Raw genomic sequence first — 27386 nt, forward strand, 5'->3', positions numbered from 1 at the left:
TATAAAGAAAATGATTTGGAAATGATGATGGCAACCTGTGTACAAATGTGCTTTATACAATTGATGTATGGATTGTTATAAGAGCTGTAAGAGCCCCCAATAAAATAATTCATTAATTTTTTTAATGAGAGGAAAAGAAAATAAACCAATAAAAATGGCTAAACTATTTAATAGACACTTCATTCATCAGAGAAGACACCCAGATGGAAAATAAGCAAGGTGAGAAATAAATTCAACGTTACATATTGTGACGGAATTGAAAATTAAAGCACCAATAAACACCTACAAGAAGTGGCTCAAATCTAAAACGGTGGCAGCAACAATTGTGGATGTAGAGTCAGAGGAACGCGCTGTCACTTCTAATGGAGATGCAACACGGCAGTCACTCTGAAAGACAGTCTTGTCATTTTATCAAAACTAAACATAGGCTTACCAGACAATTCATCAATCATGTTCCAAGGTATTTACATCAATGAATTGAAAACACGTCAACACAAAAATCTCCATACCCATGTTTATAGTAGTTTTTGTCATACTGTCCCCAAAATAGAAGCCACCAAGTTGCCCTTTAATAGCCAAATAAACAAACTCTGGTTCATACTTGACAGATGGAACATTCTTCAGCAATAAAAAGAAAGGAGTTATTATATAGGTTCCTTAAATTATTTGGCCTATTTCCCCTGCTTCAGAAAAAAAATTACTCTTCCCTCGGCCCTCCCTACCAATGAAAAGCTTTTGTACTATAGTTCATAATCCAGGATAAAATGTAGGTATCTAGTTTGCAGTGCCCCCTGGATCTTACCTGCGCCCCAGGGGGTGTTAGTGCCACCCTCTTTGGGAACCACTGGGCTATCGTGACGAAACATGAGAAGAGTCCTCCGTGTGCATGGCCAAGGGAACAAAGTTCATCGGAAGAAGCTACACTTCCCCTGTCTGCCATTACAACCGAATGACATGCCGAGAAGAGGGAAATGGGGAGAGACCGCAAAGTGAATGGTGGGTTCCAGGGTATCAGGGTGAGGAGAGCAGGGATGAATAAAGGAGACAGAAATTGTAAAGAGAGAGACTCTTCTGTGTGATATGCTAACAGTTAGCACATGAGATTATGCATTTGTCAAAATCCATACAAATCAAAGGTTTAACCCCAATGTAAATTATGGGCATTACTTAATCATGTGTTAAATATTGCTTAACTAATTATAGTAGGTGTGCCGCTAGAACGTGAGGTGCTAGCCATGGGAGAGAACAGTGTGCCAAGAGAAGAGAAGATACGTGGGAATACAAATTTTTCATGCGATTTTGTAAACCCAGGATTGCGTTGAAGCAGTGGTTCTCAACCTGAGGGTCGCAACCCCTTTGGGTTTGAAAGACCCTTTCACAGGGGGCTCCCGCTTCTTAACTGTAACAAAATGACAGTGATGAAGTAACAATGAAAATAATGTAATGGTTGGGGGTCACCACCACATGCGGAACTGTAGGAAAGGGTCGCGGCGTTAGGAAGGTTGAGGACCGCTGCTGTAAAGAATTAAGAGTACTTACATAGAATACAGATATAACCATAAAACACCAAACTGGAAAGCCAACACAGAGAACTGCTGTGAAGAGCATTTCCCAATGTCCACTTATTTCCTTCAACGGTCTCCACTCTTAGAAATGCCAATAAGGTAATTCTATCAAATTTGTAATGGTTAAAATTTGTCAGTAGTGCCTTTTAAAACCTGTTATCTAATGGAATTGTCATTTATATTTTATTATTCTCACCTAAAAGCCCACTATAATAAGGCTTAGAGTATGCTTTGCTTTTCTGTGGGTAGGCATTCCTGTGCCCAAAGGGCACACTGATGCCTTCGGTTATACATGAACAATCCCCACTGAAGGCAGAAAGAGCTGCGCACACATAACCTAGGGCAGAATTTGGCCTATGGTATGTATCACTTGGTAATGGAATGGAGAATATGACTATTTAAACATGAACTTGAATAGTTTTATTTTCCCATATTGTTTCCCTGGGTATTTCTCTCTTTAAAATGCAGTGTTCAAACGTGTTCCAAGCAGCTGTACTGTTCTGGATGCATAATGAGGGAGCATGCCCAAGCACAACTTTGGAAATCTGTCATACATGGAAGAATTACTTTTCAAAGGAAAAGTGCCAAGATTTAAAAAGTTTTAAGAGCTTAGCTAACCATTCTCTTATCCACCTATAGCAGTAACAAATTATTAATATATATAAATCGCATATATATACATGTGCACATATATGTTATAAGTTCTTATTTCAGATGTAACCATTTCATTCTGCTTTCTGAAGACCACAGGAAATAACCCCTGAAAATTTTGAACTGCGTGTGGGGTCTTAAGAAGCCCTGGTGGCATAGTCGTTGTGCATTGCATGGCTAACTGCAAAGTCATTGATGTGAAATCCCTAACGGCTTGGGTCTATCCTCTCCTCAAGAGAACGACAGAGCTTTCTACTACTGTGAAGAGTTACAGGCTCAGTAACCAGGCACCATCAGCCTTCTTCACCACACTTGCTTATGCACACCTTTGATTATGTGAGGAAGGTGATCATACAATGATTGTTTTTGTTCCTTGGTGTCTGCTACATGGTCCATTCAACACCTTGTATTCGTTTAGGCTGTGTGCTTCTCTGTTGGCTTTGTTGCTTCTGAGCTGGATGGCCGCTTGTTTGCCTTCAAGCCTTTAAGACCCCAGACGCTATATCTTTTTGATAGCCAGGCATCATCAGCTTTCTTCACCACGTTTGTTTACATACACGTCTGTCTTCAGTGATCATGTTGGGAAGGTGGGTATCATGCAATGACCGTTTCACAGGGCGAGGTGCTATTGTATTGGGGGAGTGTGCATGCGTTTGGGGACTTAAAGGCTTGAAAGCAAACAAGTGGTCATCTAGCCCAGAAGCAACAAAGCCCACACAGAAGCAGCACACCAACATGGGTGATTGTGAATGGCAGAGGAGACCAGGTCTCAAACAACAAAGGCGGGGGTGGGGGGTGGGAATCACATCACCGTGAATGAGGGGGAGTGCGTGATGGGGACCCAATGCTCATCTGTAGACAGCTGGACATCCCTTCCAGAGGGATAGTGGGGAGGAGATGAGTCACTCAGGGTTCAGTGTAGCAACAATGAAACTCAAACCTGAATGCCTCCTCCCTTCCAATTATCATGACCCCAATTCTACCTTGTGGACCTGGTTATACCAGACGATGTACAGCGGTGCAGTAGGGATCTGGAAACACAGGGAATCTAGGGCGGATGAACCCCTCAACAGCAGCGGTAGGAGTGGCGACACCGGGAGGGAAGGGGGTGTAGAAAGGAGAACCGATCTTGGAGATCTATGTGTGACCTCCTCTCTGGGAGATGGGCAATGGGAGGGTGGGTGAGGGGAGACGCCGGACAGTGTATGATGAGATATAATAATTATTTATAAACTATTAAGGAACCAGGGGGAAGGGGGGAGCAGGGGGGGAGGGGGAAAAATGGGAAACCGAGCTGATTCCAGGAACCCAAGTGGAAGGTGAATTTTGAGAATGACGTGTGCAACGAATGTATAAGGGTGCTTTGCTCAATTGATGTATGTATGAGTTGTGATAAGAGTTGTATGAGCCCCAATAAAAAGATTTATTAATTAAAAAAAAGAGTTACAGGCTCAAAAGTTCACAAAGACGGTTCTACACTCTCCTAGAGGGTCACTATGAGTCAGCATCACATCAATGGCAGCGAGTTTGGTTTGTTTTTATAAGTTTTTTTAATATTTTTATTGGGGACTCTTACATCTCTTATCACAATCCATACATTCATCCAGTGTGGTACATTTGCACATATGCTGCCATCATCATTTTCAAAGCATTCTCTTCCCATTTGAGCCCCTGATATCAGTTCCCCATTTCTTCTCCCTCCCTCCCCTGTCCCCCTCATAAACCATTGATAAATTATAGATTAGTTTTTTCCATATCTTACATCATGCTCCATCGCCCCTCACCCACTATTCTGTTATTTGTCCCCCTGGGAGAGGGTTTTTAAAAAAAAAATTAGATGGTTTTTCTTTGTTCATGATCTTTAGTTGTTCTCAACCCAGGGCGGGAAGGAAAGAGAACAAGGGCGGGCCTGGAAAGGGAATGAGATTGAGAAGGAGGAAGAGAGAGAACAATGTCTCAGTAACTCCAGTGATTTCTGTCCCTGAGAATTATTACCCTGAGTTGAGGGTCAGCTCAGCTGTGCGAAACATCAAAAATCAGGTTTTCTTCCAGAGCTCCTGTCAGGTGAGTGAAATCACCATCCATGCACTTTGCCATTAGAAATCCATGGTGCCCTCCTCTCACCATTCCGTTCTCACTGCATACCACGTTCCTCCTACCTTGCTGCTCTCCACCACACTGATCACGTTCTGTACAATATATGTTTTTGACTTAAAAACATCAGCTATGCTGTTTGCTGTGCAGGCATGGAACATTCTTCCTGGCCTTCTTTGTCGATTGACTCCAACTTTCTCTTTAGAACACATATCCAATATAATTTCTTCAAGGAAGTCTTCTTTGACCTAAGTGACTTGATTGCATTGTTCTTTATATCATACACTTATCACAGATATAATGGGGATTTTATTTTTTTTAAATACTCATTGCCATCAAGTCAATTCCAAAGCAGAGGTCCCTATGTAGTGGGTTACATGTTGGGATGTTAACTGTAAGGTCAGAAGTTCAAAACCACCAAGCTGCTGCTTGGGAGATGGCTGAGGCTTTCTACTCCCATAAAATTTACAGTTTTGAAAACACACAGGGACAGTTCTATTCTGTCCTATAAGGTCACTATGAGCCTTGAATTTTATAAGAATAATTACTTGATTGCCTTTTGCTCCCAATAGTTTGCAAAGTGCTTTATCAGACATTATTTTCTTTACAAATTCACGATTTTGGCTTTACTTAAATGTCGGGCTTAAACTTGTCCCCAATTTGCAAAGGGGATGCTAAAATTTGAAGGAGTTGTACAATTTCTCAGGGAAATGCTAAAATTGCTAAGCAGAAGGTCAAAAATTAAAGCTCTCTCCTCTGACTAAACATTGCCCTCAAAAAATTAATAAAAAAAAAAACATTGCCCTCAAAATCACGCTTTAAAATGCACGGAGAACAACTATTTGTCTCTACTCTTTGTAAGCAAAACAAAACAAAGGAAAGCAAAAACACAAAGAAGAAACAAGTGCACAGGACTAACAGCCGACACGAACCACAGCCTCTTGGAGCAGCCTGAGATTAGAAGACGTAGGCGGTGACCAGCTACCACTCACACCAACCTTTCCGGCCAGGTATGCACAAAGAAGGCCCAGGATTGCATAGGAGAAAAATGTAGAACAAAACACAAGCTTGAAAAGCTACACAGGATAAACGAGACTAGGGGAAAGTCCAAGGCCCCCACCTTAAAATGCCCTTTGAACTTGGAACTGATGTCTCTTCAGCGGTCCCCTTTCAATGAAATCACATATTGTCTTATAAATACTGCTCGTGAATACTGTGATTCGGTAAACAGTCAACTCCACAAGACCAAGTGACCACTGGTTACCCTTAAGCAAAGATGTGTGGTAAGGAAGGGGAGAGAGACTAGGTTAATGGAAACAGGAAGACAAAATAATGAAAATAATGAAAAGGTAACAAATTGTGAAATCTGTACTCAAAGTCACAGAACACTTTTTATGAAAATTGTCAACTAGAGAGTCTAATTTTCTTTTTAAAATTTCACTGAATATACATTAAAATGTTATTTTTAATTCCAAAAGAATAATTTACTTTAATGGTTTTATTTATCTATATAATCAAGTAGGAATAATTCTCTTTTAGTTCATGTCTTTATCATAACAAGATTTGATTTTATATATTCAGGTGATCAGAATAACTTAAAATGAATATTTCTCTTTAGACTGTTATAATCTTTCCCCAACGACCATAATCCAGAAGGATACTGTGCATAACTTCATTTAAAATGATATTTTATTGTCCATTTAAACTACTTGTGTCAACATAAGGTACATCTGCAAAATACATTACTTTTAATTATTTGTTCAGATCATGTAACTATAGAAATATTATAATTATATATCCCTCTGTCCAACATAAGGAAAATTGTGAAGAGGGTGTGGGACCAGGTAGCGTTTGCTCTTTTGTCAGTAAGGTAGGTATGAGCTATAACTGGGCCGGTGGCACTAACAACAGCTAGTAAGCGTCACTTCAGACCTTATTGACTCTTCTTCCTTTGTGTGTGTGTGAGAGGGGGAGACATCCTGAGAACTAATTACCCCTTAGAAGAGCTAGGTTCGTGGCTCTTAATTATTGTGGTTTAAGATCAGATAAACTACAGATTACCAAAACTTAGATAGGTCATTTAACCTCCTTAAGCTTCACTTATTTCATCTGTGTTTTAGGAGCAATAGAAGCCAGTGCCATATAAACATTTGAACTGTAAGCATGTACAACATTAAATTCTGTATACAGAATCGAGACAAATCCATGGCCACTATTATTAGCCTTTTAAACTGATTATTATGAAACACTTCAACTAAATTCTACTGACCTTTCCAACCCCACTAACTGGGGTGAAATTCTGTTGACTTCATACAAACAGAAGACTTTGCACAGATCATCAATGTGTAACACAAGCAGATGAACAACTACACTTGCAAACAGGACAGCATAGTAAAGCAATGAGGATGCCTGAAGGAACCATATGGACTGAGATTCCCGTGGAGTGGGGTTTGGAGGTGGTCTTCCCATGGGAAGCCCAGAACAGAGGGCTTACTTAGCTTGAGTCAGGAAAGTTGAGTCAGGAAAGTTGAGTCAGGAAAGTTGAGTCAGGAAAGTTGAGTCAGGAAAGTTGAGTCAGGAAAGTTGAGTCAGGAAAGTTGAGTCAGGCGGCCTAAAAGCTTTCTTATTCCTTTAACCAATAAGAGCATGGGAACACCTTTAGAACGTGTGTGCCTAGGCATACATTCCAGAGATTAATTCAGAAACGGGGTTTATCCGTTCTAACAAATGTTTGTGAAATTGCATTTTCTTCTCCTCCAAAGCTATCAATAGTTTTCCTCCTTCAGATTGAATACATAAATCAAAAGAACATATTTCATGAACAAACTATGGTTATGAAACTCCTATTCTTCATTGATCCGTTTCAGAAAATGTGTGTACTACGTACATATATTTCCTTCACTGTATGAGATGTGAGAGGCTGCTCTCTGTCACTACCTGGAGCCAGAATCACGTGGGACTCTTGGACTATGGATGTAGCAAGGAGCCTCCAAATCTCATGAAAGTGTGATAAAACCCCACTGCTACATCATGTCTTGGTTTGATAGTTGCAATATTTCATCAACTTCAAATTATAATAATTTTTACTACAATTCAGAATAATTTCTAGGAAGGAGATGACACTGCTGCTTCATTGGTGACTTTCGTCCCATACCATATGGGGAACTGCTTCGGGGAGAACAGTGTGGGACTAGGGAATTCTGAGACCATGTTTGCTTTGAACTGCACACAACTCAGTGCTAATATAGCTCCAAATTATTTTACCTAACACTCTGTAACAAATTGATGTAGGATTTTAACAAAAACATATTTTTGATAAGCAAACTCAGAAAACAAATTCTCTCACAATTTCTGTAGCATGTACTGACTCTACATGAGAACTAAGTTTTAAAAACCAGCTAAGGTTATCAGTGTTCCCGATTTGATAAAAGTCTGAATTGATCTCTTCTAGTTTTAGAACTCCCGAAATATGATCATAGATTTCAGCTTGATATAATTTGAAATATCCAATAGATTTAACCCCAAGGTGAAATTTAAATTGGCAACTGTGTCAAATCCAAACCCCTAAATGAATATTAACTTAAAAATGAAACAACTTCTGACAGGTTGAAGCTTTTAAATGTTAGTTATGGGGTAAAAACTGTTAGATGTGTTACCATCAAAATATTGGATATCCTTGGCTTAGGAAACTAGAAAACCAGTGTTCAGAGTTTCTGCTTTTTATTTTTTTGCCTCTTTATCCAAAGATTTATTCATTTAAAATGTTATCTTTTTCTTTATATCAAATAATCAAATCCTTATGTCACAGATTGGAAACTGGTACTAAGTGACATATCTACTTCAAAATATAAGGTCAGTTTGATTTTTTAAGAGTATGTCATTAGGCCTTAAGGAGTCAATTTTTTATTTTTTTTAGTCAGATGTGTGTGTGATTAATGACTGTAGGTGGGGATAAGCATCTTAGATACAGACATACAGTTTGAAACATGACAGAATGAGTGATTATGTATTTCATTCCTTACCTAGCATATTCCATGCTCTACCTAGCATATTCCACCCCCTACTTAACATATTCCATCCCTACCTAACATACTCCAACCCCTACCTAACACATTCCATCCCTATCTAACATACTCCACCCCTACCTAACATACTTCACCCCCTACCTAACATATTCCATCCCTACCTGACATATTCCATCCCTAACTAACATATTCCATCCCCTACCTAACATACTCCACCCCCTACCTAACATACTCCACCCCCTCCCTAGTATATTCCATCCCCTACCTAACATATTCCATCCTCTAACATATTCCACCCACTACCTAGCATATTCCATCCCTACCTAACATACTCCATCACCTATCTAACATATTCCATCCCTACCTAACATATTCCACCCCTACCTGACATATTCCACCCCTACCTGACATATTCCATCCCCTACCTAACATATTCTACCCCCTAACTTATTCCATCCCTACCTAACATATTCCACCCCTACCCAACATATTCCATCACTACCTAACATATTCCATCCCCTACCTAACATATTCCACCCCCTAACTGACATATTCCATCCCTACCTGACATATTCCATCCCCTACCTGACATATTCCACCCCTACCTGACATATTCCATCCCTACCTGACATATTCCACCCCTACCTGACATATTCCATCCCTACCTGACATATTCCATCCCTACCTGACATACTCCACCCCCTCCCTAGTATATTCCATCCCTCCCTAGTATATTCTATCCCCTACCTAACATATTCCATCCCCTAACATATTCCAACCCTTAACAAACATAGTCCACCCCTACCTAACATATTCCACCCACTACCTAACATACTCCATCCCTACCTGACATATTCCATCCCTACCTGACATACTCCATCCCTACCTAACATACTCCACCCCCTACCTAACATATTTCATCCCCTACCTAACATACTTCATCCCTACCTAACATATTCCACCCCCTACCTAACATATTCCATCCCCTACATAGCATGATTGATGTTGCTGCTGGGGAACCTTGAGTCACTGTGACTCCTGGTTCCCTTACAGGGCCAAGTGGAACAGCTGCACGGTATTTCCATGGAGGCAATTCTTTCTGGAAGCAAGCTGCCTTGTCTTTCAGTTAGTAGCCCAGAGCTGGGTTCTCTGAGAGTGAACCTGCATGATGGACTAAAGAGACCCCCCACAGAGGTTCAGGTTGAAGTCTTTAGGAGAGCAGGTCACCAGGTCTTTCTGCCTGAGAAGTGGCTGGGTTGGTTCAAACCACCACCCTTTGGCTTAGCAGCTGAGCATGTAAACACTGCCCCCCAGAACCCGTTAGTCTTCCTGTTGTCAGTACTCAGCATGCTGCCTACTAAAACCCAAAGGTCACATGATAAAAATGCATCTCTATGCTCAGAATGAAGCATGGTAGGCACTACGGAGTAATGCACCAATGAGTCAGTCACATTTCTAACGAAATCAGTAATTGATTGTATGCAGTTGCCGCTGTCCCCTTACTCTTGTATGGAGACGCATTGTCTTCCTCTCATAGAAATGGGAAAAGTGGACCCAGTGAATTCCTCACAAGAGAACAGCATTGCTTCACGCAGATTCCCCAACTCTTTGCCTCTTGCTCTTCCAGGTTACAAATTTTACTTGCTTACAATTCCTAAGGAATTCACATCTTCTTTATAAAACATCTGTAATATCAATTGTTATTGATTTCGTGAACTTTTAAATGGATTCAGACAGGTGCCAATTGAAAGTTCAATTTATGTAGATCCCTGTAGTGTAAGCAGTGGACTATTAGCCACATGATCGACAGTTCAAACCCACTACCAGCTCCTGGGGAGAAAGATGAGGTAAAGATGTGTGCTTTGGAAACCCTGATAGGATCGCTATACGTTGGAATTGACTTGGAGTCAATTCTGCCATACCACTTTAGAGAGGGTTTCCGAGCCTGTCGATCTTGATGGGAGCAGACAGTCTCCTCTTTCTCCCATGAAGAAACTAGTGGTTTTGAACCACCAAATTTGGGGTTAGCAGTCCAACACTACAGCACCACCAAGGCATTAAAATACCCTTAAAACATTCAGCAAGTGCTACTTGAATAAGTGGCTCAATTGAATGATTTTCAAAAAAAATGTGATTATTTCTATACTTTTAATATAAAGTGTAGAATAGTAAAATAATAGCATAAATAAAGGGCATGAATTGGAAAGGACCAGTGTTCTCTTGATATTCAAACAGTTTTGATATAAAGCAGTCTCATTAAATCATAAGTACCTTAACCTTTTCTTGAAAGAAGAGGAAGATTTAAAGATTTAGAAAGGAATTTTGCCTAAACTGAGAACTGACTCATATTTGACATGTATGGAAATGAAAATGCTGATTTCAATAGGCTAAGAGCATTCCCCTCCCTGGAGAGTAATTCAGGAATGGTTACCTCTCTGCATTTAGATTTTAAACTTTCTTCATAGCGCTTTTAATACACTACTGCCTGCCAAAACATGGCAGAGTGTCATAGAAACAGCAAAACAAAAAGGCAGGTAAAAAGGGTTTTTTAAAATAATTGTTGATACAAAACCGTGCAGAAATATATCAATTTGACATCTTCTGCAGACTCCCTCCCCTTAGCTGTTCCTATTTCTACATTGCTAACAGTTGAACTCAGTTCTTCTCTGCTTGCTAATGGATGGAGTAGACAACGTTGAGATTCAGAACTGCTAGCTTCTAAGGAATGGAAGGTAAGCACTGGCGGATTAACATCCTCGGAGCCATAGCCAGACGGCCCTACCCCTTTCCGCACACGCCAAACCTGGCGGCCAGGAAACACCGCTCTCTGACAACTGTACTTGCGAAATGCTTTTCTGCGTTTGTAGTCCTTTTTACACTTACCTTTCCTCGTTTCCTCCTTGAGACACTGCTGTGCCAAAGCATGGCAGAAGGGCACAGTTATGACCAGGCAAAGAAAACAAACAGTTTCAGAGTGGATTCAAATCTGGAATCTCTGCTGAAAGCGAAGAAAAGCCAACAAATCGCACGGGAGAAAAACGGGGCGCTCCACTTCCTTAAACGGTCCCTGAAACTCAAAGAGAGGCTCTCTCTGAGTGGGCATTGACTCAATGGCAGTGAGAACAAAGAAGAGATCGCACATCTCTGTGCAAATCCCTGTCTACTAATGGGTTCAGGGGGAAATTTCTGAAATAAATAATGTATATGAAGTAAATATGGGTTCGATTTTCTTCTTATGGTCATGGGGTTTGCAAGGAACACGATTTGAAGGTTTTACAAGCGATCACTGCCTGCACCTCTCATAAAAAGAAAGGGCTGCCTTGGGCTACACTGGGCCACTCCAGGGAAGAAATCAACAGAGAAACCCTGCTTCTGTTCCAGGGACTGGAAGTGCCAGAGATCTCACAGCTCCCTTGGCCGCTAGCAGCAGCTCTGGCTAACACAAAGTGTGGTTCACAGGTCAAGTCCCACTATAACACCTTTTGAGTATCGCAAGTGCAAAGTTCACTAGTTCTGAAGTCAGTATTGTAAGGCAACAGTCAACTGTGATTCACATCATTGGATCCCACGTGACAAAAGACAACTATTAAAAAACTTTTTAAAAATTTTAAATGACAGTGATGCCATGAACAAAATAAAATATAGCTATCAAATAAAACAAACATTTCCTGAGCACATTATTATTCTAAATATCTTTCTATGTCAGCTTCGGTGGTACTTTTCACAATGATTTTGAAAGGGGGGTATGTGATGCAAGGGTATCAAGAGCACCACCATTAGACCATTTAAATATTCTTCTTCTTTAGCTGCCATTTACATGCCCCTGAAGTCGGAGGTGCTGCTTCCAGTATTGTGGACCAATGCCATTTAAAGGAGAGAAAGGGAGAGAGATCCTTGTGTTTAACCAAATGTTAAATATTTTTTATTTTACTCACCTGCACACTAAGATGAAACCATTTCTTCACAAGAATTCTCCCCAGTGTCATTACTTTTATTGGAGGCTGCAAACCATTTACTGTGCGATAATAAAACATGGTCTCTTTCTCAGATATTGTAAGTTTGAACGCAAGCTGCCCGTCTGCTGCCTTTTCTATCACACACCTTGGGAAGCAAGCGGGAAAGAAAGCAAAGGTCAGCACCCGACCAAAGGGCATGCTCCGGCATCTCTACTTCCGGCGGTGCTCAGCCCACCCGACAGCCCACTCAAAATGAAGCACCGGGAATGCATGTCTGGACGCTGATGTAACTCAAGACAAGCGTGGTGCCAATGAAGAAACCCTTTTATTTTCCTTTTTAAAAATAGAATACATTCCCCAGAGCCTCCGCACCCTTCAGTAGAGATTCATGATAGAAGCTCAAGTGGTTGAGCCATTCCACAAAACTAACATTGAGCTTATTGGCTCATTAGTTCCTTTGCAGTTTCCTTTCTAGGAAATGGCAAGCACGCGACATCCCGCTTGGGCACCGAGTCAGCAGTGCACACCCTTCTTTCTCTTGCTTTTTCATAAGAATTGGGAGTCCATGGGATGCTCAAAACCTCTAGCCCCGAAGTTTGAGTTACTCGATTTGATTCCTGCGCTCAAGTAGAGCGTAGACAGCTACAACCTGCACTGGCCGTCATCAGTTGGCCAGAAGCCAAAGAGGGTGTGCTGTAAGGTAACTAGAGACCTATTGATGGCCATGAAGTGCAACTGAGATAACATGAATGATCGGGAAAGAAAGGTCATCCAGTCTTCTACAAACACTGGGAAAGAATCTGTTGATTCCATAGAAGTGTGTCCTGGGAAAGTCTAGGTCTCATTTCAGGTCAACTTAGCACAATTTTGGAAAGCTCCTTCTTGACCTTGTCACAATGGAACACCTTTCAAATCCCTACAAACAGGCAATGAATATTTTAAAAGCATGTCTCCATTTATGTCATAGGTTGACTTGTGTACCCTGCAAAGATACGTCAGATTCCGAACCTAGCAGTGTGACCTCGTAGGAAAGCAGGTCTTTGAAAAGCGTTATTAGGGTGGGTTTGTAATGGAGGGCAGATCTTCATGCGGTGTCAGCGGTGCCTTACAAAAGAGGAAGAGGCCCGTACCCACAAAGGGAAGAGGGCCTCATGAAGACAGAGACAGAGAATGGAGTGATCCACGAGAAGCAGAGCCCTCAGAAAGAACCAACACAGTTGACATTCTGACTCCTAGTCTACAGAGCTGAGAAAACACAAAGTTCTGTTTGTTATCCACCACCCATTTATGTGGTGCTTTGCCAGAACAACCCTAAGATGTGAATACAATTTATTGTCAATCATTATTTTGCTTTATATTAATTGTATTCATGTACATTTCTGATCACTATGTGCCCTCTAAGTAGAAACAGATATGAATCCAAACCATATTTCTCTCTATCACATTTCAACTTGGCAGGTTATCTTTTTAGCAGGAGTGAAGATTTCCCTACGTTCTTTTATCAACACCTCCCCAAATCACTAGCTACCAAGCATGAGCACCAGACCATGGCTCACAAACAAGAACCAATAAGGGGATGCATCCCAAAGAGGGGACTGTTTTTAAGGCACTCAAGCAACCTAAGAGTGACGCGACAGGATGGAGTAGACCTGTCCCTGTGTGTTTCTGAGACTGTAACTCTTTATGGATGTAGAAAACTTCATCTTTCTCCTCATGAGTGGCTAGTGTCTTTGAAATGCTGATCTCACAGTTAGCAGTCTAACTCACAACGGCCTGCATCACCGAGACTCCATTTTATTAACTGGAATCAACTTAATGGCAGTGAGTTTGGCTCTTCACTCAAGTAACCTGAGACTCTCTCTTCACAAGTTCGCCTCTTTCCTCAGCTCCGGCATCTGCTTCTCTGCATAGATGGTGCTTGATTGGGGAGCCCTTGTCAAACTCAAGGTTGGGAAAGCTGGCTTCCTTTGTGCTTACTCTGCACAGGCTACCCCCTGTAACAACACCCATCTACATGCCTTCCCTACTAGAATGGTTCCGCCAAACTTATTGCTAAAAACATCTTTAAACCATTTGTAAAGACAACATTCTGACAACTAGTTCTCATTGCATCTAGTGCTTCCTTATCTTGAGAGGTCAGGACAAGATGGGAAAACATTCCACAGTTTTTGTTTTACTGTATTTTGTACATACATTTTCTGATAAGGTTACGGGTGCAGGCATCTGTTTTAACTAGGGTGAATAGGTTTAATTGATATAAAGATTTTATATAAAATGGAAATAAAGACTTTCCATGAATTCCATTGTTCATTAATTTTTTTTAACCCTTCTGTGTTTGGATATTTCCAAGCCACTAGAATGGAAGTTTTCTTTCTATCTTCTGCCTTCAGGTCTTAAGCAATCTAAGAAGAGTTTGTCTCTATTCATTTTTTCTTGAGTTTAAATCTACAAGTGAGAATTTGACCACTATTCAAGAATGTATTTACCAACTGCAGACTTATTTCCCCAAGCTTACTGAAAATGCAATTCTTAATATGTTATTGATTATCTTCCTTGCTATTTTGTTTGCTTGTAAACATGCACGCGTTGGTAGATAATGAATATGAGGGGAAGGCAGGTAGCAAAATATTTAGGAACTGGATTTATTTTGCTCCTGAATAAACAATAAATGGATAATCCATGTTTTATTTGTTTTACTTATCTAGTGCAAACACCCTGAGATCCCCCCAATTCCCATAGGTATTTTAGTTTTGAGGAAGGAAATGACCTTGACACAGGAAATCTCAAAATACCCTCTACCTTCATTATATGAAATGATGCTGGTAGATTAACTTGGTAGAGGTGTTCCTGTGGGGTTGGGGTGGGGGATTGATCCTACGCATACATTTGTCAAGAGCAGTGTTAGATTACCTAACAAGCAAAGAAAGCAGAGACTTGCTTGTGCTTAGTTACTGATTGGTAGTAAATTTACAGTTTTTCACATATAAGATTTTGCATATACAGATGACTGGCATTTGTCTCTCATCTAAGCCCACAGCACTTTCCTATAGAATCAAAGTCTTTGTTCAAGTTAAAAATTCCCTGACAGGGAAGACACACCCAGTAGGCAAGAAAAGCCTGGGCTCACTTGTGTTGGCTTCGTAATCGGTACTAAACCCTTTCAAATAGGTCTCATGGCATTGCTATGACGAGAAAGGGGAAAGGGGTGGAAATTTATGTGGGGAGAATCATTCCTATATCATAGGCGAGTAAGCACCAATATGCACATGCTAATCTTGCTTACCAGGTAATCCATCACTGATCAAGCAAAGCTTTTCAGAAGTTTTGGATACTAGTGACATACACTGAGTAGGTTAAATTTATTGGAGTTTCTCATAGAGGTTTCTTGTAGGAGAGACTTAGAAATAGGGAGGATGAGTTGTGATTATTTTTACTCCAAATTTTTTTAAAGTGCCAACTTTCCCTTGTCAAACCAAAACTAAACACCAAAGACATTTAAGTCATATTTGCTTATAAGAGTATAAGGTTTTCTGGTTCATGTCTCAAGATTATGGACGGTCAAGACGTTCACACAGAAGAAACCATCACAGGGAAGGACCAAGGCCCTACCTTTCAGGAAGGGGAAAACAAAAAAGAGGAATCAATGCCTGACAATCATCTTATTATAATTTCTTATATTGCCTACACATTTAAGGGAAACATTTATTAGATGACTGCTTGAGAAAAGACTACAGAATACACAATAAATAAACAAAAAATGGTAATCAGTTAAGTAAGCCTTACACAGGGGCACTTCTAGTAACTAAAGCCACCTCTAGCTAATGAAGAGAGACTTGTTGGTCTTGGGAGAAAGATGATGCTGTCTGGTCCTGCGAAGATTTGCAGTCTCAGGAACCCGACACAGGATCACTATAAGTAAGGATTAACTCAATGGCAGTGAGCTTGGTTGGTCTGTTAGCTACAACAGTTCTTGGAAGCATGTCACTTAGCCATGTGGTCTGGTCTAAAACTTCACGATAAAAGAAGGAATACTCAAAAAGGATAAGAGCAAAGTCTAGAGTAAATTTTTTAAAATTGTTTCCAAATTGAAGTCTTTGATTTCACAGCCTCAAAGAAGAACCCTATGTAACTTGCATTTTTAAAAAATGATGGTAAGGACCCCATTCTAAACTCACTGAAGGAATTTCTACTGGATCAACAGCATGCAAATTTTTGTCTCTCTCCCTACATATTTCATAACTACTTGGAAGGTAAAAATAGCATGAGGGAAAGAGACAAAAGCTATTTTTTTCCAGAGACTGAGTGCTATTCATTTACCTCTTTATTCAGGTCATAATATTGAGCTGCTCCATGTGTCAAACATCTCTTGGGAAAATAAGAATGAATAAAACACAGGTGTAGCCCCCTGAGAGTTATCTACCTAATGAAGAATTTATACTCTCGTGGACATAGATTGTCTATATACATCAAGACAAAGACTTTGAAATTTCGGTATTACTAGTCCCCATGCTTATACTGAGCCTGGCCCAGTCTCTGAGAGCCAAGGTGCGAATATTGAGAAACATTAAGTCAGGTGTAAGCATGACTGCCCGCAAAGCAACTATTCCAACGCAATCTTTTGTGATGATTCATCTCACCTGCAGGAGCCCTGATGGCATTGTGGTTACCAGTTAAGCGGCTAATTGCAAGGTCGGCAGTCTAAACCACCAACCATTCCTGGGGAAAAGATGGGGTTTCCTACTCCTGGAAAGAGGTACAGTCTTAGAAACCAACAGGGGCAATTCTGCCCTGTCCTGTAGGGTCACCATAAATCAGCATAGATTCCCTGACAGAGTGTGTTTATTTTTTAGGAGGCCGGGTGGCACAGTGATTAAAGTGCTCTGCTACTCCCTGAAAGATTTGTGGTTCAAAGCCATGAGGCCTAAAGGAGGAGAGACCTGCCAAACTGCTTTGGTGACAGTTACAGTCTCAGAAGCCCTGTGGGGCAGTTCTACTCTGTCTGAGGGCATCACAAGTCACACTCGACTCAATTTGTAAGGAGTTAATGTAGGACAGATCTTCAATCACATGCATTCTAAAATGTTAACCTTTATGTCTAGTTTAGAATTCAAGTGGCACTAATCTCTGCCTACTGGTTTTTCAGTGCCCTAGGGAAATTTAACAGAGCCACGCAGCTCTGTGGTTAAGGGTTGGGCTGTAATCCGGTTGGTCACCGGTTGGAATCCCCGCCAGCAATGCAGGAGAAAGACTGAGCTTTCTATTCCTGTAAATAGGTACCGTCTCGGAACCCATAGGAGCTCGCTGAGAGTCAACCTTGATTCAATGGCAGTGAGAGGGAACCTTACAGAGGCCTGGTGGCATGCTGATTACGCATTGGGCAGCTACTCACAAAGTCAGCAGTTCAAAGCCACCAGCCACTCTGTTGTAGAAAGAGGAGGCTTTCTATACAGCCTTGGGAACCCACAAGGGTAGTTCTACCTTGCCCGGTGGGGTTTCCATGAGTCAGCATCAACTCAATGGCAGTGAGTTCTTTTGTTCTGTTTTTGGTTGTTGTTTTTTTTTAATTTAGGAAAACGTACACCCACACTACTTACATTACACCTTCTTGCTCAGGTTTCAACCACACGGTGAAAGTAAATGATGCCGCCAGCCTTGAAGTGGGAGGCGAGTAGAAGCAGTTCTTGTGATTCCCAAAAATAAAGCTTGTAGAATTGCTAGGGGAGCTGGGCGGCAGGTCATACTTGTCTGCAGCGACGCAGCTCCGGAGGCCTGCGGGGAGCAGGGCGGTGTAGGGGGGGGGAGAAGATCGAAATGGGCAATCCTGAATGCAAACCCTCTGGGCACAGAACCGGAGGCTTTGGACCTGCACGGAGCTGTGACAGAAAGTGCTCCGGGCGGGCAGTCCACATGTGGCGTGGGCTGGCACGAGTGAAATGTTCTTAAAAGCACCCACATTCTCCAGCCTTGGGAAAAGACCCTGAGAGGCAGCCAATGGGACCGAAGCAAAATAAGCAAAGAGCAACGCTTCCATGGCCTGAAACAAGAAGCCGAAGCCCAGGGAACAAGCCAGGCAATGCATGTTTACCAAAAAACATTCTCCTCCTGATAAAGCATTGCTAAATAAATAATCCGCTCGCCAGTCACGCTTTAAAGCAGGGCGACTGAAGTCACTTTGAGATGCTCCATCTTCTGGGCACTGCAGGCACGGTTCCACTCTCAGCGACGGCGAGGACACGTAGCAGCTGGTGACTGCGAAGCAAGAACACAGAGGGTCATGGAAGAGACGTGACACCTTTACAATGTCAGCTCACGTTCGCAATAAGGTCTGTAAGCCCCCCGACAAAGAAACAATACAGAATCTCTGAATTTAAAAAGAACAAAAAATGTTTTTTTCAAAGCGCGTTGCTTAAAGAGCAACGTGGGCATTCTTGTGGCAGATACCTTGAGAGTACTGGGAAACTCGAGCCCTTTCAAAGTCCGCAAGGCAGCCGGCGGGTAAGATGCCCCACTGCACGCGGTGGTTCCCGTTTGGGCTCCCCCACCCCCCAGCGATTAGCTCTAGCTACTTTACTTAGCAAGACTTCTTTCGACATTCGCCGAGTGCGCGGTAACACAGAGCTAACGTGCAGGTGCCCGAAATAAAGCTGGCAGGGCGCTTTGGGCCTCCCCCATCACCCAGCCTGTGCAGCCACTTTAAGCTGGTACCGTCGCTGATTAGCAAGCCAGCAGCATCTGTGTATCCTGGGCCTTCATCTTTGCCAGACGTCTGTGTTAATGGTAGGTTAAATACCACTCCTCAGACCGCGCGCGTCATTGTCTTAATAAATAAACTGAGTTACCATTTTTGTATTGCATGTCAATCCATCCATTCAGTGTGGCCCTTGGATCAGCCCCAGGACGGCTGTCCCTCGTTGCTGGGTGATGCTGCTGGCACCCTGGTCTCTTTCAAAGATAGGCACCGCAGCAGGAGTGCCGGAAGGTAGACTTGGGCAAGCGAGTAAGATACTGTACACAGCAAACTCAGTTACCTGAAAGTCAGAGCAAACGCTGCCAGTTGGTCCTCTTGGAAGTGAGTGTCTCAGGCTCCTGGGCTGTGACCTCAAGCAGTAGGAGGGACCTGAATGGGGTCATGCATGCGTAATTTTAAAGTAGCAGTACACCTTCTATAATCCCTGGGTTGCCCTCCCCTCCCTATCCACACTCACGCCTCTCAAGCCACTTAATTCGCTCATCAAAATGCCCTGCCAGTGATAGAATGAGTGATTTTCAAAGTTCTTCCTCTGGTCTGTTACACTTGGTACCCTACTCCCCTAATGTATTGCTAGGCAATCTGGGAGGCACAGACACTGCCATGCTAACCAACTAGCCCAAAGGCTTTCTGCTAGAGCCTATCCCCAGGAGGCTGGCTAGGAAGCCTGGTGAGCAGCGTAAGGCACCAGCCTTAGGAACGCCCGGGGAGCAGATCTGCTGTGCGCACCTGGGGATGCCCTGGCCAGGACTCCGCTCGAGGACAACCAATAACAATACTCTCTGGCCATCCTGCCTGCATGGACTGTTGATGGATGTTCCCGCAGAGCAGTGATTACTGACTCCTCACTCCAGGGTCGCTCACCGAGTCCACTGATGGAGGAGACTCACAATCACTAGGTACCCAACAAAATCCCTTGCCATCAAGGCCAGGAAGCCTGTTGGTCAGTGGTTCTCCACTTTCCTGATGCGTGACCCTTTCAAACAGTTCCTCATGCTGTGGTGACCCCCCCCCCACCCATAAAATGATTTTGTCATTTCTACTTCATCACTGTCATTTTGCTACTGTAATGAATTGTCATGTAAATATCTGATAGGCAGGATGTATTTCCATGGTTATAAGTTGAACATCATTAAAGCAGAGTGACTAATGAAAAAAACAATGTGTAATTATACATTGTGAGATACTTATCTCTAATTACGAAAGAAGGAAAGGTTATCTTGAAACATGTGGGTAGCAATCTTCACACCAGGTACTCGTATGTGGGTCTAGCTGAATGTGGGCAGATCCACCTGGAGACGGATAGAGGAGCGATGTTTCTGTTCCTAAGACCATCGGAAATATGTGTTTTCCGATGGTCTTAGATGATGCTTGTGAAAGGGACGTTCGACCCCCAAAGGCGTTGTGATCCACAGGTTGAGAAACACTGTTGTAAGACAACGTAGAGCTCCCTCATACGATTTCCAAAGCTGTAGAAAGCAAGCTACTGCATCTTTCTCTCACGGGGTGGGTGCGGGTCCAAACAGCCTCCTTTGGGTTAACCACTGGCCACCTTTCTAACCCTGCACGCTGTCTCCTAAGTAAGCATGTTTATTTATACTATATGGGGCATCTGAGAATACCTCTAAACATTGGGTTTGAAAGACCGGGGGTTTTCATTTAGCTCCAAAACTCAGGGTCTGTGCTGAATTTTCAGGTACCTAATTAGATGAGTGTGTGATAGTTATGGGCATGTGTTTGCAGTCAATTTGATGTGCCCTCTATGACAACTAATGCTCTTTTCCTTCTCCTAGCTATACTATCTCATCCCAGATGAGGCTTATTCTAAACAAGCTGTGTTTCTAGCCTTATATTTCTACCTTAAGAGGAAAAACTTGTTTGGGAACCCACTGGTTGATAATGCTTTTGTCATCTCTAAGTTACCACATCAATAGAAGAGAGGTTTGTGGCGGTTCTAGTTAGTAAATTGGTCAGAAACTAACCATATCTCCTCTCGGGTTCTCTTTCATGTCTCTTCCCTGAGAGATGCAGAAACGCCTACCTCTTCATCTGTGCGTATGTACATCAGCTTCATCTATTGTTATTAGATGCTTCAAGAAGAAGCATTAACATTTTAACATTATTATCAAAATTATTATCCTATTAACATTTTATCAAAAACTCCTATGCTCTACATGCCGAGTATTACTTTCTTGCAAAAGTGGCCTTTTGAGTTGGTTTGGTTTTCATTAAAAATAAAGTTTGAAATGGGAGCTGATGCCGAGTTCAAAATGAATAGAATGTTTGAAACAGATTCTGAAAACAATTGTACAATACTCCTCAGTGTGCTTAAACTTCGGAACGATGTGGTTTCTGTACCAATAAAATGTTTTTGGAAATAAATATCGATGTAAACCAGTTAATGCAAAATGACAGCCAAGAATGTGGGGGAGCATTATGCATGAATCACAGTGAATGTGACAAATAAGTTATTCAAACCAGCTACAGAAGATGCCATCAGCCGATTTTCAAAGAAGTTAACAGAGACTGCGTGCCTTTACACCTCATGAATATAGCACAAACCTTCATTTAAAATTGTGTGTATGTGTGTATGTCTCAACATTCAGGGATAAGAACTCTTCTACCACATTCCAGCTCCTGCTTTGTAGTGGGAAGTCATGACTCAAAATAGACAATCTAAGATTAGTGACTGCTCCACATTTAGAAACTCTGCCTCTAATTTGCAAAGGCAGTCAATGGATTGGCATGTCCCTCAACTTTTGCAATTCAGTCCTATCAATCCTGAAGGCACATCCAGTAAATGAATTGGACACCAACATTTCTACTAGTCCTGAAGTGCCTGGAAAATAAATCTGGGGATAGGGGGTTGAGGGAGAAAATTGAAATGTACAAGGATAAATTTTAGAACCGTGTGCTATTATTATCTGTGATGTACATATAAGTTAGAAATTGTGTACAAAACAACAAACATTTTGTTATCTCCTAAATGAAGTTAAAAACCGCAAGTATTATGACAAAGGTTTCATGTCATACATGTATGGTTTTATTCTGAACAAAATGTGTTTAGACGTGTTTTTGCCACCAATAGATGGCTGTACGACAAGTTCTCTCTCAGTCTCATTAGAGAGATTTCCAAAAATGATCCAATCAAAAGTGTGGCTTACACGGGGATCTGCTGGGCCAGTTAGACTCAAGGCATGAAGGTCAGCTCCATCGGTTATTGCAATTTTTTTTAATTTCTAAGAAATAATCTTGATAGAATGACTTGAAGGACACAGGACAATCATGGGGGCTTATGAAGAAGATGTTTTAAGAACACTGAGAGCTATGTTTGTAAGAAAAAAATAGACAAATTTCTCTCCCGACCCCGCTCCTCACCCCTGTCCTGGCAATGTCCCGGGTCATTATTCAGGGTGGTGTTACCGGAGGAGGATCAATGTGCAAGCCTCTCCTTTCTCCATGAAATACCAATGGCCCCAGTTAATCTGAATGCATTGTAAGATGGAGACTCAGGTTTGTATCCCACTAATTACAGACCTTTCCCCCTGACTGGCTTTCCAGATGGTCTCTTGCTACTGTTCTGGCTCTCTGTAACATAGCTCCACGTTTAGGTATGTGCACCCCTGCAGAGTTCATGTGTGTCCTTGTCCTTCAAACCAACTGTTAATTCAACCATTTGGATGGTGGGGTGGGGAGCAGGGAGTAGTGTGAACAGACTATCACCATCTCTTCCATTGATTAGAAAATGTATTTTATCTGCTGTTCATCTTCTTGTGATGTTGGAAATTCCTCCAATTAGCAACCATTTCCCCCTTGCCTGGTTTTGTCTGTACTATCATAATTTTGTAGACAAGCCTTAACTCATTTACCTGAGTTCACTTTGATGGCACCAGAAGTATTTCTGGCAAGAAAAAATAGGAGGCCTTGTCAAGTACGTCCACATGGCAGAAGCACACCAGCCTGTGTGATCCAAAGATGATAACAAAGAGAAAAAGATCAGTGCTTACATTGTGAACACCCAATTTATAGAAGCATATGGAGGACAGTGGGAACCCAAAATCCATCTGCAGAATATTTAATCAGACGAAGGCTCTGGCAGATGCCCTCTAGTCTCAGACAAGGGAGGGACTCAAGCAGTTTTTGGTGGATCGAATGATGGTATATTGTGATATGTGGTCAATTGACCTCTCTCTTAACCCAACCTGAGTTTGTTCTAGGCTCAAATATTTCTCTATTATTCCATGACAGAAATTTCTTCTCTGGTTTTTCAAATATTATTGGTGTTCTTTTCTTTGTTACTGTTTATTATTATCTTTCTATTATTGTTGTTTCTTCTTTCTGTTTCATTTTATTTTTGTTTTTATTATTTCTGTTAAGTTTACCAATTTATGAAGCACAAGGAGTGGATATATAGAGATAATAACTGATGCAATGGTTTATCTGAAAGGGGGGAGGGAGGGGAATTGGGGAACAATCAGTGAATGTAGGAGGGCAGAGGGAGCATTAAAACAAATTGTGATGATGTATATATAAATTCTTTTAAAACGTGATTTAATTATGGAGGTGTACGACTTGTGACTATTATATCAAGAAAGCTACTAAAAAAAAAAGGAAATCAAACTTGACCTATTGCCCTATGGTTAGCATCATGGGTGAAGGAGGAAAATTTTGCTTAGTGGTAATTGAGTTTATTTTAATACTGGTAGAACAATTTGGGGAGAGTTGTCAATAATGGTTGTACAACAGGAAAATACAATCAGTGGCACTGAATTATATATGTAGAAGTTGTTTAATATGAGAATGATTTGTTCTGTCTGTCAAGGTTGAAAAAATTGCACATAAAAGAATGAGTACAAGGAAGACGAAACGGTTCCAAAACTGCTGGAAGTAAAGATTGTACAACTCTTCTTAGTATAATTGAACTATTGAATTGTGTGATATGTGGATGAAGTGCCAATATAACTGTTTATTAAAAAAGGAGGCCTTCCTTCCCATGCATATCCTTTTCAAGTCTCTACTTCGTCAGATTTGCTCATGTCCCATTGGGTAAAGTCACTCATGACTCATTCTCAAGGACCCAGATTCAAGGGCTGTGAAATTATTTCTGTTTCTCAAAGAAGAAATCGCAGTAGCATTGCAAAGTGCCACACATACAGGTGTGGACAGAATTTGTAGCTATTTTGGTTTTTCGCACCAAGAGCTGTCCATTGTTGTTCTGGTGGTTTTAAAGTGATATAGCAGCCATGTCACCTTGAATCATAATTTCTTTATACTTAAAGTCAAAAAGGAGTTCTTAATCTTTATTCTGGAGATACTCACTATAATAAACTAAACACTGCCAGCAGTTCGAATCCGCTAGCTTTTCAGAGAGAGAGAGAGATGAGGCTATCTGGTCCTGTAAAAATTTACAGTCTTGAAATCCACAGGGGCAGTTCTACTCAGTCCTACAGGGTTGCAATGAGTTAGAATTGACTCGGTGGTATAATACCCAGTCTTTGGGTGGGAGTTAAAAAGACTATGGTTAGAAGGCCCATATCAAGTAATTAACCACATTGCAATGATACTTAATGTAAAAATAAGGGCATAGATTACAAAGAAAAAGATTACATATACAAGAAAATAATGCAGATAATTTATAACGAGTTGCATTCTTAAGCACTTTCTATAAAATATGTGTAACATAAAGAGATTCAGGGAAAAACAGGACTTAAGCAACCCAAATATCCATCAACAGTGGCATGCTTAAGTCATCTGGGCTGTGTTCATATAATAAAATGTCCCATTCAATGAAAAATGAGCTACTGCTCATTTGGATAAATTATAAATGTAAATGAAAAAATGATCTCAATAAAATATACACAAACTGAATCCAGAAAAGTTTAAGAGCACTAAATATCCTGATAAGAATGGATTTATTCCAGAAATGCAAAAGTGGTTTTAATTGGGAAACATATGAATGAAATTCACTATAGAAATAGATGAAAAGAGAATGGCCACATGACTATCTCATGCATATGTTGTTTTGAAATATTCACTATATCAAACTAAAATGTTTAATAAACTAGAAATAGAAGGAACTAAGAATCCCTGCTGGTACTGAGAAATAAGCATTTGACTGCAAATTCTGATCCCCCAGGCACTGCATAGGAGAACGATGGAACTGGCTGCTCCCATAAAGACTCACAGCCTCAAAAACTTCCTAGGGGGTTTCAGTAGGGGGATGTCTACTCGCTGGCAGTGACTATAAGCCATTTACAAAAATAATTAACATCATAAACAACAAATATAAAATACCCCAAAAATGGCATTTTTCTTAAAACTAGCATCAGGACAAGGACATGCAGGACCACTGCTTTCATTCAATGACGAAGCAGAAGTGTTAGAAAACCATTGTTCAAAATGAACATAATGCTCTAGATAAAACCGTCTAAGGGCAAATATTTAAGCTAGCTCTCTGGAAGAAGAGGCACATATTATTCAAGCTGTTCCCAATTTTATCTGGCTTTCTTTCTTTCTCTTCTTTCTCTCTTTTCCAGGCACGTTTCTCCGGACTCTTTCTCAAGTTAGGGGTGAGCTAAAGAAATGCGAGACGTGAAGGCATCATTACCAGAGTGAAGCTACACGATGCCGTGGGCGATTGTCTACGCTCTTTTCCTCATTCTGCTGAAACCAGGTGGCAGATTAAGAACACCCAGATCGCCATCTCCCCTCTGACACCTGCTGGATACTTAGCACCTGAGAAAAATGCACTTTGACTGTATTCAAGAATGGAAGTGGCGAGGTTCTTTGCTACTACTGAAGAACCTAGTATATGCTGCGTGATAGGAAGGTGATAAGGCCCAATTATGAATCTCTGACAACCAAATCAGGACATGTAGTAACAAAAATACTATTTGTTATTCTTATTTTCATCTTTCCTCAGAAGAAAGATAGTTTAATGGCCATGGAGAGGGGCAGTCCTCTGTCCTACAGGTTACTGTAAGTAGGGATTGAAGAAATCTATAAATAATTTACCCTTGTGAAGAACTAAATTTTCTGAATAACATTTTAAAATAGAATTTAAATAAATCATAGATAAAGCTCCAAACTCACTACTATCAAGTCAACTGCTGACTCATAGCAACTCCACTGTGGGTTTCTGAGACTGGACCTGGGGACAGGAGTAGAAAGCCCTGTCTTTCTCCCAGAGCTGCTAGTGGTTTCAAACTATGGACCATGAGGGTCACAGCCTGACGCATAACCACAACAGCATCAGGGCTCCTAAAGGAAACTATGGTTTGGGACTGGATCAAGTTTTCACAGAGACATTTAGTATTCCAAGGAGCCCTGCTAGGGCAGTGACAAAGCACGTGACTGCTAATAGCTCAAAAATTAGAGCCCGCCAGCCTCACCCTTGGAATATGCTATAGAAATATATATATATATATATGTATATATATATATATTTATGATGGATCAGAGCCCTGGCAGCATACTGAGTTAGGTTTGTGCAACTGACCACAAGGTCAGCACTGAACCCACCAGCTGTCCCCTGGAGAGAGATGAACTTTTCAAATCTGGTCCAGAGTTACAGTCTCTAAAACCTGCCGGGACAGTGCCACCCGTCTTACCGGATCGCTAGGAGTCAGAATTGACACGACGGCAGTTAGTTTGAGTTGAGGGAGTGCACACTGTAAAATAGGACAATACATACGATTATGGAGGTATGTAGCGATTGAAATGCTGGTATTTCTGGCGGGAGAGTAAATTGATGCTAACTCTTTAAATAACACTTTGGCACATGTAGAAGAGTTGAAGCTATATATATATCCCAAGAAACCGCAAGTTCATTCTCATGTATATTCATTAGGAAACCTTAACACATGTACACCAAGCAGTATGTTCAATATGTCCGCAGCAGCTGCTTTTGGTAAACCCAGAAAAGTGGAAACTATTCAGATTCTTGACTACCTTTTTTAAAAACCATTTTATTGGGGGCTCTTACAGCTCTTATCATATCCATACAGACTTCGATTTTGTCAAGCACAGTTGTACATATGTTGTCACCATCATTTTCAAAACATTTTCTTTCTACTTGACCCCTTGGTATCAGCTCATTTTCCCCCATCCCCATCCTCCCTCCCTCATGAACCCTTGATAATTTATAAATTATTATATTTTCGTGTCTTACACGCGTCTCCCTTTATCCAATTTTCCATTGTCTGTTCCCGTGGGAGGGGGTTATATGTCAATCATTGTGATCAGTTGCCTCTTTCTCCCCCCATCTTACCTTTACCCTTCCGGTATCACTACTCTCATCATTGGTCCTGAGGGGGCTATCTTTCCTGGATTCCCTGTGTTGCAAACT

General features: G+C 41.3%; 1 protein-coding gene across 1 annotated transcript in view; it reads right to left on the reverse strand.

Moving 5' to 3' along the window:
* Positions 1–18370, reverse strand: part of USH2A (usherin) — a 987589-nt gene extending 969219 nt beyond the window's left edge. Inside the window, exons 1-2 of the mRNA XM_075540576.1 lie at positions 17886–18370; positions 12271–12436 (exon numbers count right to left, since the gene is read on the reverse strand). Of these exons, the coding sequence (XP_075396691.1) occupies positions 12271–12436; positions 17886–18370 (651 nt within the window). The remainder of the gene's footprint in view (positions 1–12270; positions 12437–17885) is intronic.
* Positions 18371–27386: the final 9016 nt, after the last annotated feature.

Source organism: Tenrec ecaudatus, chromosome 1 (genome assembly GCF_050624435.1).
Source record: "Tenrec ecaudatus isolate mTenEca1 chromosome 1, mTenEca1.hap1, whole genome shotgun sequence".
Taxonomy (NCBI): domain Eukaryota; kingdom Metazoa; phylum Chordata; class Mammalia; order Afrosoricida; family Tenrecidae; genus Tenrec; species Tenrec ecaudatus.